Source organism: Sarcophilus harrisii, chromosome 5, assembly GCF_902635505.1.
Source record: "Sarcophilus harrisii chromosome 5, mSarHar1.11, whole genome shotgun sequence".
NCBI classification, from domain to species: Eukaryota; Metazoa; Chordata; class Mammalia; order Dasyuromorphia; family Dasyuridae; genus Sarcophilus; species Sarcophilus harrisii.
Window position 1 is genome coordinate 236,394,509 of NC_045430.1, and position 15,362 is coordinate 236,409,870.

Sequence of the window (15,362 nt, forward strand, 5' to 3'; positions counted from 1 at the left end):
TATTTAGGACAAGGAGATACATAGCCAAGAAAATATGCCTCTTTGCTTCTATTACCCCTTTTGAACCCACTAATATGTTCTTTTCTATCCCATCTTACCGTTCCTGCCCATATCAAAGCCCATTCACAAATCCCAACCTAATTTCTGACACATCTAAATAGCCTTTACTATCCTTTTATAATTTTCCTCTGTCCTGGGGGGATCCTGAGAGTCTCTCCAAACACACTCAGCACTGAAATATAATAATCTTCTACTATCTTAATTCAAATGCGTATTGTTATAATTTCCTTATTCCATAGGAACTTCCACTTGGATATTCCACTATGGCATGGAGATGATCCTGACTTCACAAAGGCTATACCAACAGAGTGCCAGCTTGATTACATATCTTTTTATCAGAAAAGCAGCCTAGCTAGTTCAAACCTGCTCATCAACAGAAAGTTGGATTTTTTTTTTGTTACAGCAATTCATGAAAAGTGTGGAAAGCTGTGATATACATAGGAAGATGGAATACACCTATGGATAATAATAGCTGACAATTATGTAGTATTTTAAGATTCATCAAGTACCTGGTACAAGGTGTCTCAAAAGTCAGTGTAGATTAAAGCTTAAAAATGAACATTGGGGACTTTCAGATATTCCATTTGTTCTTTGCACTTATGGATATACTCTGAATCTGCATGTAATCGACCCACTGGTGAAATAGTTGAGTAACTATCTGCTGGATTGTCGTGATTGTAGTCTTCATTTAGTATTAAATTTTAATAACTTAAAGCTGCACTCTGACTTTGGGGACACCTTGTAGATGCTACCCCATTTGAGCTTCCCACTCTGAGAAGACATCATGTGTGTTATTATCTCCATTTGCAGAAAACTTAAATAACTTGTCCCCAGTCCCATATTAGAGTCAAAAGCAAGATTCAAAGCAAGACCTTCTTGAGTCCAAGCCCAGCTCTCTGTTTATTGTATCAGACTATTTCTGAGCACTGGATGAAACCAGACCTCTTTTGGAATACTGAATGTGAAGGATTCCATATGAAGTTCTATTCCATGTGAAGTTTTACGAGAAACTTCAAAAGACACGCATACGCCAGGCTTAGGTTTGCTGCTTTCTGTGCAAGAGTTGGATCCTTATATTCTAATACAAATTGGCAGGCTGCTCAGAGCTTGCCTTCTAATTCTAGGCTTTTCAGAGCCAATCAGAAGGAGCTTTTGGAGAGCTACTTGGGCTATGGGACAAAAGAGTTTGCATGCTGTGCCAGGTAGAGATGATACACTGACCACTTGTGAATGTGCCAGAGCATTGATTGTAGGCATGGATAAATCAGACACCTCCCCATCTTGATTCACTTATGTAGAGCTAAGAAGATTTTGGTGTGTTTTTTTTTCCTTCATGCCATAAAATTTTTCGATATTGACCTGTTGGCAACAGGAGGAGAGGGTTCTCAGTGAAGGCCCAGAGAGTATAGAAATAGTGAGGTTTTATTTCAGTCTAGTATTTTTTCATGGAATGGGAACATCAGATTTTAAAAATCCAACCAGAGCATCTGCATTAGGATTTGCCTGGATGAAAGCACTGTGTACTCATTTCTTTTTTTATATTTCTTCAGTTACTTTGATTTTTTTCTAATAAATTTATTTATTTTTAATACACATTGCTTTATGAATCATGTTGAGATAAAAAAAAAATCAGAGCAAAAGGGAAAAACCATGGGAGAGATTTAAAAAAAAAACAGAAGAAACAAGTGAATATAGCATGTGTTGATTTATATTCAGTCTCCTTAGTTCTTTTTCTGGATGCAGGTAGCAGTTTCTATCCAAAGTCTCTTGGGATTGCTTTGGGTTACTGAACCACTGAGAAGAACCAAGTGCTTCATAGCTGATCATCACACATTCTTGCTATTACTGTGTACAATGTATTCCTGGTTCTGCTTGTTTCACTTAGTATCAGTTCTTATAATTTTTCCAGGCCTTTCTAAAATCAGCTTGTTCACCATTTTTATAGAACACTAATATTCCATTACCTTCATATACCACAACTTGTTTACCCCTTTCTCCAACTGATGGGCATCTACTCATTTTCCAATTCTTTGCTACCACAAAAAGAGCTACTACAAACATTTTTGCACATTTTCTCTTCTTCATGATTTCCTTGGTACACAGACACTGGGTATTCATTTCACAGAAAAAGGTCTTGATTTTGGAGATTCATTAGTTGTTCAGCACAAGTAGTTTATAAGATTTAGGGTTAGAAAAACTGGGTTTCTTCCTGGATTTAGAAAGACTTGCTAAGTGACTTATTCTTCCAAGTAGAATTAGTCTACAATAATAGATATACTTTGTTACATATTCCAGGAGGTAACAACACTCTCCTCCTTGAATTATTTTACATCATTCACTCATTTGTATTAATAATATATCCCATTCACACGATTCCCCTGAAAGAATGTAAGCTCTCTGAGGGCTAGGACTATTTTGTTCTTGTTTTTGTTTCCCCAGAGTTTAGCCCAGTCCCTGGCACACAGTAGGTGCTTAATAAATGTTTTCTTAAGCTATTTAAATGAATTGTTTAATATCAGTGTTTGTATTACAAAATTTAGCTGTGTTTTTTTTTCTTAAAAATAAGTGGATTTACACAGAAAAAAGCTAGAGGAACTATGTATGTATGTATGTATGTATGTATGTATCTATAAGTGGATGAGCATATCTTACTGGCAACAAAGCTAGCCTCAGAACAAGATAGTCCAAGATTCAAGTCTAGCCTTTTATACAGACTGATTGTGTAAACCTGGGCAAATCACTTAATCTCTCAATGTTGTAGGTCCCTCTCTAAGCTGGAATGGTCAACGTGCCAGCAGTATTGGCAAAAGAAATTTTTGGAACTCTACACACTGCTGAAATCATGGGTCTGGGCCAAGTGTGTGTATGTGTGTGTGTGTGTGTGTGTGTGTGTGTGTGTGTGTATCTAGAGAGTTATATATAGTTATATAGAGAGTTTTATGTATATATACAGTTATATAGTTATGGATATATGTATACATGCATGTATATGTTTATTCTGTAATATATATATAAAATCTCTAAAGCATAAAGTACATGTAGATAGCTACATGTTTATATAAATGCAAAACACATGATACATATATGCAATGTAGTTTAGATACTATTTCCTTTTCATAGCTACATGCATATGCACATACATACAATATGGTTTTGTAACCAATCTCATTTTTCATAGCTACACACATACATGCATATATATATATATATAAAATATATATATATATATATATATATATATATATATACACACACACACACATACACACACACACACAATGTAGTTTTGGTACCTAGTTCAATTTTTTTCATAGCTACATTTTAAAAAGCAATTTTGCCTAGGGGTGTTCAAAACTAGAAGTGGCCCAAGTCTCTATGGATCTCTACTATTCAAGGTTCAATTCAGAGGAAAAAAAGGCGAAACAGAAGACATAAGATTCTTTATGTCTTAATAAATTTCCCTAGTGCAAACAACACTCAATACTAAATCATATAAACAAGAATAACTATTATACCTGTGATATTGCTGGTATGGAAACTCCCAGATATGTAAACATTTTCTACCAACACAGGTCAGCACCTTATCTGCAAATTGTAGTCATAGAGAGCTGCCTAGAGCACTAAGAAGTGAAATGCTTTGCCAAAAGCTACAGAGCTAGTGGGCATCAGAGGCAGGATCTCAGCTCAGACACTTCTGGCCTCACATAATGTACATAACCTTTCTCTGTCTCTCCTTCCTTCCTAACCTCCTTTTTTCTCTCCTTCTTCCTCCCTCCTTTTTCTCCATCTCTCTCCCTCTCCCTTTCACATTCTCTTCCTCTTTCTGTCCCTCCCTTTCTTCCTTCCTCTTTTCCCCCTTTCTCTTCCCCCCTTCTCTTTTTCTCTCTTACTCTTTCTGTCTCTCCATATATCATTAAATATATATTATACACACACACACATAAATATACACACACATACATGGGGATCACATATATATGTCTAGTATATAAATATAGAAAATCATATATATATATGTGTATATTTAAAGAGATTTTTTTAAGAGTCTCTCATTCCTTAGAGACTATAAACATTATAAAGCAATTTCTGATCTCTACACAAATAGGAAAGTCATCAAGCAGATTGGTTTTGATCCTTGGTAGGTACAGGAAAGTCTTCTAAACAAGAATGTAGAAAATCTTGCTGTCTTACATCTTCATGTGGCAAAGCCATTTAGAATGCCCTCTGTCTCTGTTCATGTTCTGCTAACATTGGACCACAAGATCATAGTGCATTTGGCCCAAGTATCAAATGGATCCATGGTTCCTTCTATGCAATGGAACTCACAGGGCTTCACCCCAGTATTTCCTGGATCTTTCTTCCACTGATGTAGGTGGTGATCACTCTTAGTATTATAGAGCTGCTCTGGCTAAAAACAAATTTATCATCTTTTGACCAAAGTGATGATGTGATTTTCTAAACTTAATTAAGCTACACTTGCAACAATGACCACAGTCCTGCAGTAGACCTTGACTGAAAGGTTTTCCCAGGCTGGTAATACCTACTAGAATTTCATTTCCATGGGCACATCCTGCAAGAACACAAGGTCACTTCCATGCACTGGGTAAACAGTAGAGGAAGACTTTGGTGGAAGCTTAAATAGCCGCCTCTCTCACAAAACGTTGGACGTAAGGCTAACTGAATTCTCTCATAAGCATTATCTCTGAAGATAATTGTAAACTAGAACAAAAATTCTTCCCCTTGGATCCATAACACGGTAAACATAAATATTTAGCAACTGAGTTCAAAAAACCCAATATACACACAACACATTTCAATTTAATCTATATTATCATTTTGTCCATCACTTTCTTAGGTCTAGACCATTAACAAAATAATGTCATGTTGATTTGTAGCATTTCTTGATAACTGAAGTATAAATACACTGAAAATTTAACAATTGGATTCCAGCACATCACTGGATCCATTGGGGAGGGGAAATTGCTTCTTTATTTTCACTAGTCTCATTATCCCTTTCAGTCATGAATGTGGGAAATAGACATTACTCTGGAAAGGGGTCCATGGGCTTAACTAGACTGCCAAAGGGATCCATAATTCACAGAAAATTAAGAGTTCTTGAACTAGAACCAAATCATTAAAAAAATCAGATTTAAAGGAGAAGTGTTTGATGTTGCTTTAGGGTCCATTAAAATTTCTGACTTAAATCATACATTTTTAGAGCTGGAGGGGATGCTAGACGCCTTCCAGTCCTACCCTCTAATTTTATAGATGAGGAAATTGGAACCCATAAAAGTAAAGTGATTTTTTGCCCATGGTCAGATATAAATGGTACAGAGAAGAAGGGGCTTTCAAATCTGTCTCCAAATCCATCATTTTTTTCTGTTGCCATATGCTCTGGTACAGATAATAACAGGTGTACGTATTGGCCCAAAGGAAACTATGCACATGATTTTCCTAATAGCCTAAGCCTGCAGAGAGAAATCAGGTGGGGAAAAGAAATCATTCTTAGATTTGCCAAGACTGGTCATATGTCCTTGTGCCATTTGTATAGTTTTTTTAAGAAAGAAAATGTAATAATTATCCTTAAAATTTTCCTTCTCCCTCCCTCCCATCCCGGTCCCTTGACTTACCCATGTAATTTCTCTTTATTGACAGTCATTAGGGATAAGAATAACAAAATTTATACCTGGTCCCAGGTTTCAGTATTGTCACGTGAGTCTCCGTCCAACTCAGCAGAAGCTGAAAGATTGAGATGGGCCCAGTCTTGAATGGTAAAGTTTTTCCATCTCCTTTTGTGTGGGAATATTTGTTCTCTTTTGTTGCAGGGAATTTGGGTCCAAAGAACATTGAGAAGATGGTCTATTTCTAGAAATGTCACAGAAAAACTGATGTCAGAGTAAAAATACTTTTAATCTACAGAAAGAAGATAGGGTGTGTAATCACAGGGCCTTGTGTTCAAATCGTGAACCTGCTATTTTGTGAATCTTTGACAAATCACAAAGCTGTGAGCCTTGGAGATAAATAAGAGACCTCTGCTAGCCCCAGGAGAGATTCTGAGATGACAGCAACAATCCCTAACATAACCCATACCTGATTCAGGACTTTTAATATACAATTTTAGTGTTAAAAAGTTGTCTGGGACACTGAGAAATTAAATTTCTTGTCCAGTGTCCAAGAATCAGTACGTGTCCAAAGTAAGACTTGACAGTTGTTCTAACAAATTCCAAGGCCATAATTTATTTATGATGATATAACATCCTATCTATGCCTTTATACAAATCATTGGAAAAAATATCAGACAACATGAGGTTGAGCACATCTCCATGGAACACATATCTCAGTAAATCTCTAACCATGATAATTCTTTGAGTCTTACTAGTCTACAATCTTTCTGACTACACAATTATGTGGCCCAAGGGATCAGCAAATCACAGAGTAAGAGTCAAATCTGGTTTCCATTCTTAGCCCTTGGGCTGCATAAAAATAATTCATAGACTGGGCCCTTGGGCCACAGTTTGCTTATTCCTGATCTAAAAGCACACACCTTTCTATGTGTTCTACTAAAATAATATGAGAGGTTACCTAAAATGCTTCATGAAAACCTAGGCACACTTCAGTTGAGGCATTCTCCTGATCAGTCTGTCTAGTTAACTTGTAAAAATGAAATTATTCCATCATGGCATGTTCTTGATAAAACCATGCTTTTCCTCTTCCTTTTTTAGATATTTATTAATCATTCCTTTAAAGCCAAGGTCATTGACCATCTTTAGTTGACTATTAATTTTCATTTTTTAAAAATTAGAACATTAACTCTTTTCCATTTCTTTCATACCTTTTTCTATTCTCCCTAAACTTTTTAAAAGACCATTATCAAATAGCCTAGCAATAATATTGGTCTGTTCTTTCAATAAAGACGCAAAGCAACATACAGCAATCAAGCCTTAAAGCATATCCACCAATGATAGAAAATCAGAATATTGACATGGATCCTGCTTGACCAATGGTGTTCTACATGAATTACTGTGAACATAAGTGATAGCTATACCTAGGGAAAAGGCCGTTTTGCCAGTATATGGTTATCTGAACAGTATAAACTGATGTTAAGCATTCATAGACACATCAGTTTTGATGATTTTCAAATAAGCATACCTTTTTTGTGGAATGACAGATTTCTGAAAATTACTTATATTACCAGAATATTACCGAAAGGGGAAAATCTAGAATTAGGTCTCTCTAGTGTTTTGAGGCTGCAAAATTAATTAGCTTAGACATGTGTAAATAGTAAGTGGCCAACCAACAAACACAAATGATCCTCTCCTTGGAGCAGAGTTGTTGGGGTTTTTTTCCCCAAAAAAAGTAAGAGCAAGGAAAATTTTTAAAATTGTGCATCTCTGTTGCTGGCTGGGGAGAGATAAGCAAAGTGCAATTAGTGTGTATTAGACCATCTTTAGGGAAATGAAAGTCAGGAATCAGGAAGATATATTGCAGTAATGTACATGGTGTGAGGGTGAGCAATAGTCATATAATAGTCACAATTTCCTTTTAGAAAGCATAATTTTCTTAAGCTTCCAATTACTATGAACCTATTATCTCACATGGGAAACTATGTTATCTGAAGCCTTACTCATTTAAGAGAGGAGGTGAGAATTTGATTTGGAGTCAAATTACAAGATTCAAATAAAGACTGTGCTGTTTGCTAACTCTGTAATCTTGGGGAGATGCTAAATTTCTCTGAGTCTCATTTTCCTCATTTGCAAAATGACAGTCTTGTAGGACATTTCTAAAGTCCCTTCCCACTCAAGTCTTTAGGATCTTTACCTGATAGCACCTTCTGACCCAAACATTCCTCTTACCTGCATACTGTAGAACATCAAATTGTACCCTTAGAAAGTCATACCTCTTCATTAAAATCTTCCCTAGACACCAAATATTGAATATTAAAATGAAATCACATGGAATAATTAACTTCTGCATGTTATCATTGATGTTTGTCCTTCATTTTTAAAGGGATCAATGTCATCATGGATGATATCTTGATTTATGTGAGAACTATACAAACTCACCAGCCTCACTCCTCCTTCCTGAGTTAGTGAAGTCCAGAAACGGGATATAGGTGAGGACAAGTGGAGATTGCCCACAATGCAGTAGATGATCTCAGCATATTCATTGCTTGACTAAACTCTGAGCACTCCATAGTTGCTGCTTCCGCTGACTTCCTGGCCATTAGAACAAACTGTTCCCACCCATCCATTCTAATCGGAGAAAGCCTTCACATGCATTGGAAAGACATCATCCCAGCTCATGACTGATGTGAGGCTTGTTGGTTATCTTCAACTTGGTTTAGCCCATCTGCCAAGATGTCTTACCAGGCTATGGTCACTGAGCATAGCTTCTTGGAGTCACAGGTGAGAGTTGGATGAAATATGGACACAAAAGATAGATGAGGTGCCCTGAGAAGGGCTTGGAAAACCATCATCCCAGAGGTTCTGGTCCTCCCTGATCACCCCATAACAATTGACCATAGATCACAGATGTAGAAACCTTAGGGATCACCTAGTCCAACATTTCTCATTTCAGAGAAGAAAAAATAAGGCTCAGTATTTAAAGTCACATTGATTCAGATGGTACATCTGGAATTTGAACTCAGTTCCCTTGACTCTAACTTAGGATGAGTTAGGTTGTTGGATTATTTTCTTCCCAATAGAAAGCAAGCTTTGGATAACTGGAGATGAGAGTCAGTGGGGAAACAAAAGAAGTGCTGTTTGAATAAAAGAATAAGTTGGTAAAAGAAAGAAAATACATAAAAACCAGGGGTGGTTACAGGACAGACACATTATAATTTGTACTGAGGGATAGCCCTACTCAAAGATGATACTGGCTCATAGTTATTATACTAATTACATATATTATGCTTTAATTTTTAAAAGTCAAAATTATTTAATTTTATCATCACAATAACTCAGGGTAGTAGGTGCTATTATTAATCTCATTTTATAGATGAGGAAACTAAGGAAGACAGAGATTATGTGACTTACTCATAATTACATTGTTTGTAAGTGCCCAAGGTAAAATTTGTACTCAGGTCTCTGAGACTGTGCCACCTAGATGCCTCACAGTATAGGTAGCCTGAGATAAAAACTTTAATGCATAGATTCTCCTGGTTACTTCTTCTCTGGAGTTCATATTTTTAATCACTAGAAAGTATTAAACATAATGGACATCTAGTTTGATTATACTCTTAGTCAATGGCTTAAACACCCACATACTCATTCATTTGTCTTCCTTGTAAATCAAAATGTACTTAAAATTTTAAAAGTTTTAACAAGTACATGTTATATAACAATATTGGGTATTTGCCATTTCCTTTCCTACCATTTGGATTTTTTAAAATGCCAGATTGTTATTAAGTGCATTTTAAAATACATGCATATAGCTAAGAATGAGAAATTCAAGTTAGCCAAATCTGCAAAAAACTTAAAACAGCTGGGTTGAAAAACCATGCTGACTGGGTCCACTACAAATGTTACATAATCTCCACTAAATTCTCCCTTTACATCTCCCTAAAAGCTTTCACTATGTCATACACCTGAGCAGCTTTTTACAAACCTTTTCATCTCTCTTCAAACCTCCTATGGTTCTTTCTCACCCCCCAATCCTCTCAGCAGAGAATCTTGTTTCATATTTCACTGAAAAAAATGAGACCATTATCCAAGAGCTTCCATTTCCTTTCTACTCATCTCCAGCACTTAGATGCCTACTGGTGCTTCTTCCTCCTGCATGACTATTTGCTAAGGCAAGCTTACATTCACAAATTATTCCATTCCATCCCATCTTCTCTAGAAAATTGCCTATCATTGCTTATCATCCCCACTCTCTCACTTAGGTTCAATCTCTGCCTGTCTACTGGTAGCTTCCCTGCTTCTTACAAATATGTCCATGTCTCTTCCAACCTGATAAAACCCTAATTTGTTCCCTCTGTCATTCTGTTTCCTGCTTTTCATGGCTGAATTGCCTGAGAAGGCTATCCATGATTCATGCTGCTACTTCTTTTTGTTCTGATCGATAGTTTATCAATAGTTCTAGAGGATAAAGTGAGGCTGGTAATCTTGCACAGCCTTCCCTCACTTAAATCCAATTCACTTGCATGCAATTCACCTCCCTGATATCATGGTCCTCTTTGAGAATAAAAGACAATAACAGTGATCCACTCTCCATCCCTTTCCTCCAAATTCAACCTGTGGATCTTTCCTCCTGGATAAATCTGACACCTGACTGCTCTATTTGTGTCTCTGTGTTACTGAGCATCACTGGGGTAAATGAAGCTGATTTCACTCATACAAATGAATGGCATAGTCTCAGAATGATGGGCTCAGTATTTGAGAATTCGAGAATTCGAAAAGACCTCCTATCTCAGTTGAGCCTTTGTTGCTACTCAATAAACTTCCTACTTCAAACTCCATCTTCCATTCGTGCTTTCAGTACTCTCTATTCTCATATCCACTTCCTTGACTTTTTAATGTCCCTTTTAAGATATTTTAATTAATATAATAAATATTTTTTTAATTTAAATATTGAACTAAAAGCTTATCTATCTACAGAAAGCATTTCTATTGCCTTTTCTCTTTTAAGTATGTATTTATCCTATACATAGCCTATTTGCATGTATCTGTTTGTCATTTCTATCACTGAACTGTGAGCTCCTTACGGAGAAATTTTGTCTTTTTTGTATCCCTAGTTCTTTGCACAGTACCTGGCACTTACGAAATACTTAATAATTGATTGCCCATCTCTTTCTACTTTTCTGATAACAATTCCCTGAATTTTTTTCTTCTTTTTTTTTATAACACTTCTTCTACATTCTACATACACAACTATCACTCCCCCACCTCCTTAAGACACACACATTCCATATGGTCTAACCTATTCACTGAGAACACTGAGACCATCTGACTTCATTACAAGCTCCTTAAATTTTCATCCTTCTAACTTCTCAGTTGTAGCATGAAACCAGCCAGCTGGCACATGGATAGAATAATGAGCTTAGAATGAAGAAGATCTAAATTCAAATCTGATCTTAAATACATACTAGCTCCTTACAGCGGAGTTTCCTATCCATTCTTCACATCACTGCCAGAATTGTCTTTGCCCATTGGTCTGGTATAGGTCCTCTGCTTAAACATATTCAATGACATTCTAGGCTCTCTTGAATAATAGCCAAACTCCTTTTTGGGGGTATTTTATTTTATTTTTTAAATTAAATTTTATTTTTTATTGTAGCTTTTTATATAAAAAACATATGCATGGGTAATTTTTCAACACTGACCCTTGCAAAACTTTCTGTTCCAACTTTTCCCCTCCTTCTCCTCACCTTCTCCCCTAGATAGGCAAGCTCCTTTTGCAGTAATTTAAGGTGCTTCATAATTCAGCAATATTCTACTTTCTCAGGTTTATCTTCTATTCGTTCCCTTGACAGATTCCATGTCTTAGACAAACTGAACTATTCTGAATATTCTGATCATGTCCAAACATCTCATGTTTCCATGTCCTTCCCTATACCCACCCTGTCAATGATCACCCTTCCTCTCTTCTCCCGCTAAATTCCATCCTCCAAAGTTCCACCCAGATGGCACTTCCTTGAGGAAGACATTCTTAAATCTACCAATCCCCTTTCAGGAAATATTGTAGCTGACATTTCTCCAAGACTCCCTGGTTCACAATATCACTTGACTTCACATTATAAAATACTGTATGTCCCATAAATATCATTTCCATGTCAGAGATGAGGCAGCAATCTCAGAGAGGTCATGTGATTTTTCTAAACTACATAGCAAATGAGTGACTAGAATCCAAGTTCCCAACTCCAAATCAGGTGCCTTTTTCACTGAATGTAGGCAGCTAGGTGGATAGTGGATAATAAGAAAGGCCCAAGTTCAAATCCAGCCTTAAACATTCACTAGTTGTGTGACTCTGTCAAGTCATTTTTGTTTATCTCAATTTCCTCAACTGCAAAATGGCAGTAAGATAAGTGCAAAACAGGACTTACCCTAAAGGGTTGTGATTAAGATGAAATGAAATAATATTTGGAAAGTGCTTAAGTGTCCAGCATATAGTACATTCCAAATAAATACTTATTCCTTTTCCCTTTCCCTTCCCTTTGGAACTGGCTCTGCTGAAGAACAGAGGACTATCACTATTATTATGTATTTAAGCTATGTAAGTAGGTCCTTGTTATATGTCTCACTAATTACCGTGTGACCTGTCTGTTTTCTTAAATATAAAATAAAGGATTTGGATCAGATGGTCCCTAAGATCCCTCCCATGTGTAAAACTCTATGGCTGTCTAAAATGTTCTAGAACAGTGTAAGGTTTCTTGCAGACTACATATTAACTTAGAAAACCATGTGTGTCTACATATTTCTTTTTTTTATTAATATATCAATACATTAAAATCAGATAGATCCTACATTTCCATCTGGTTCAGGCCGCCCTCGGGAGCCCTGTGTGTTCCATATGGCCCATGGGCCACGTGTCTGATACCTCTGGCAAACTTTCTTTCTCCAGAGTATGCTGCTGCTTGCAAACTTTTTAAACACAAGGACCACAACTGACCAAAGCTGTGGCACAATGCCAGGCATCTTGGAGTACTCAGCGAACAGTTGTGGAAGAATCTTTGGTTTCCATCTCCAGTCAACATTCATACCACATTGCGTTTAATACTCAAGAACGACTCGGCTCTGGGATCAGGCCAGTGCTTGCTCTGTAACCCTTTTCACATGTCTTTTGCTTATTAAAGAATAAAATAGTGACTCAGCCCTAATTGAAGTAATTTAGTAACCACCTTTATGTTTTGCTTAGTCAGCCTGGTTTCCATAGTTGGAAGGATACAGAAGTGAAATTCTAATTAAGCATCCCTACCTGGTAGGTGGAGAGTGCTGGTACTGTTCAGAGAACTGAAAATGTATTCCATAAAATAATCAGGGGAGGGCAAGCTTCTTTGGCCCAGACAGACTCCTTGAAGGGACAGAGAAATGATCGTAGCAGCCAGCCGAGGGAGGGTGTTTTCATCAGCCCCATTGTTGCTTATTATTCCCGATTTCTGTTGTAGAATTTTGGTTTCCATACACTGAAATCAAGATACATGTTAGAAGAACATTCTTAATCTTTATTCAGCATTCCAGCTAAACATTGGTAGGCTAGAGAAGGCCAGAGGCATCCTTGGACCATTTAAGCAATTTTACCCCCTAAATTCTCATTAATATTTCAATACTTTTTTTTTGAAATTTTCTTCTCCTTTGACTTTCTTGGTTTGGTGTGTAAGGTCCTTCACAATCTGGCTCCAACCTATCTTTGGAGCCACTGTTCCCATGGAACACATGTTCCCAAAAGGACCTGCTTGGCCCTTCCACCTGCTGTCCCCATGCCTCTATATTGACTTATATATGTACATGTTGTCTCCCTGAAAGAGTATAAGCTTCTGGAGGGCAGGAACTGTTTCATTTCCCAATTCCTGACACATTTCAGGCAAGTGGTAACTGTTTGTGGATGAATGACTGATTGGTTTATTGGTTCCCTTGTCTAACACTTCCTTGATTCCTCTACTTCTATGCTTGCCCACTTTCTGTCTTTTGTTGATGACTCCTCTTTCTTCTCTCACCTCTATCAAAGGCATCAATAAAAACTTGGGCCCTGGCTCTATAATTTTTATTTTTACATTCTCTTTTTTGGGGGAAACTGAAGAGTCATCTCTGTCCTCATAAATACAATTATCTATTTTAGTCTATATTTATTATCTATTTAAAACAATTCAACAAATATTTTATATTATGTGTAGGGCACAATGATAATGATTCTCAAATCTATTTATGGTGTCATTTTTAACTGCATTAAGAGTTTTGGATCACACTTAATTTCCAATCCCTTCCAGAGCTCTAAGTCCATATTTACAGAGGCCTAAACATCTCCTTTTTAAAACTATCTATATGTTACTTTAAGTCCAGAAACTAAAGCTATACCTTTTATTCATACTCCCAAATGAATTTTTGCCAACTTTCTCTATATATAGATTTTATATTTATTTATCTGTGAACAAGCTGTATCTCCTGCCCACTTCTCAACAAATTCAGCTTAAGCTTTTAGTTCTAACTAGCTAACCTTGTTGACATCAGCAATGTGTTCATCAGTGTGTCAATAACAACTTCATATACTTGGTTTAGAAATCCTTAGGAGTCAGAGATCAAATCTGAGCATGGTTATTTGAGATTATTATTTTTTTTTTTTGGCAATTGGGGTTAAGTGACCTGCCCAGGGTCACACAGCTGGGAAGTGTTACGCGTCTAAGGCCATATTTGAACTCAGGTGCAGTGCTCTATCCACTGTGCCATCTAGCTGCCTTTTTAACCTCCTTCCAAGAGTCCCCAGTGCTTTTCCCTGCATCTGGGAAGATGATACTTTCCAAGTTCTCTTCAATGTTCATCTACTTTCTTCATGGTTCTGCTGATCTGGGGAAGGATTCTTCTAATGTAAAAAGTATCTGGGGGTGTAAGTTAAGGAGCAGAAGCTGATTTGCCTCAGGGGAGGGAGTTTCCTTATTGGAACTTCCCCACAGTGATGAAATCATAGATCCAGTTCCCCCAAAAGGGAAGGGTCTTAAATGCAAGGACTGCTTGTGTCTGAATGAATGAATGGTGAGAATAAAACTTTTCATACTAACTATCTCACATAATTGTGAAAATAAGCATTTTGGAAAAGGCAATTCAATATACAAATATAGATTATTATGTATCCATAAAATGACAAGAGAACGAGAAAAAGGCAGCCATCACATTGAATGGGACCTATGTGGAAGATTTATAGGAGGCCATAGATACAGAAATAGATTGATCTCTCTCTATCTATATACATATTCATGTGTTTGTATATAAATATAAATATATATATATATATATATATGCCACAAATAAGCTGTGGCTGATCCTATTGGACAGAATGTGCCCCTTCACACTCATTCAATATCAAACCCCACCAAAAATACTAAAGTGTATCTACCCTAGATCGCCAGACTTGGAGCTGAGAGATACAAGTGTATAACAAAATTCTGCTGTTTTTTTGTTTGTTTTTGGCTTTATGATGACAAGCAAGTCCCTTAACCTTAAAGCAAGTCCATCTGTAAAATGGGGAGAATTCTATTTGTAGAGCTTGCCTTACAGAGTTCTTGTGGGGAAAGTGCTTTGTAAACTGTAAAATATACATCTGGTGTATTTTTGTGTTAGAGTGTCTAAGGACTTAAGCAGCTGGTCTTGAAG

At 36.7% G+C, this 15,362-nt stretch overlaps 1 protein-coding gene across 2 annotated transcripts in view; it reads right to left on the reverse strand.

Moving 5' to 3' along the window:
- The window catches only part of SLC39A12 (solute carrier family 39 member 12), a 100,377-nt gene that overhangs the window by 66,226 nt on the left and 18,789 nt on the right, over positions 1–15,362 (reverse strand). For both annotated transcript variants that reach the window (XM_012551261.2, XM_031939901.1), the window contains exons 4-5: positions 12,976–13,183; positions 5,747–5,925 (exon numbers count right to left, since the gene is read on the reverse strand). In XM_012551261.2, coding sequence (XP_012406715.1) covers positions 5,747–5,925; positions 12,976–13,183 — 387 coding nt within the window. The remainder of the gene's footprint in view (positions 1–5,746; positions 5,926–12,975; positions 13,184–15,362) is intronic.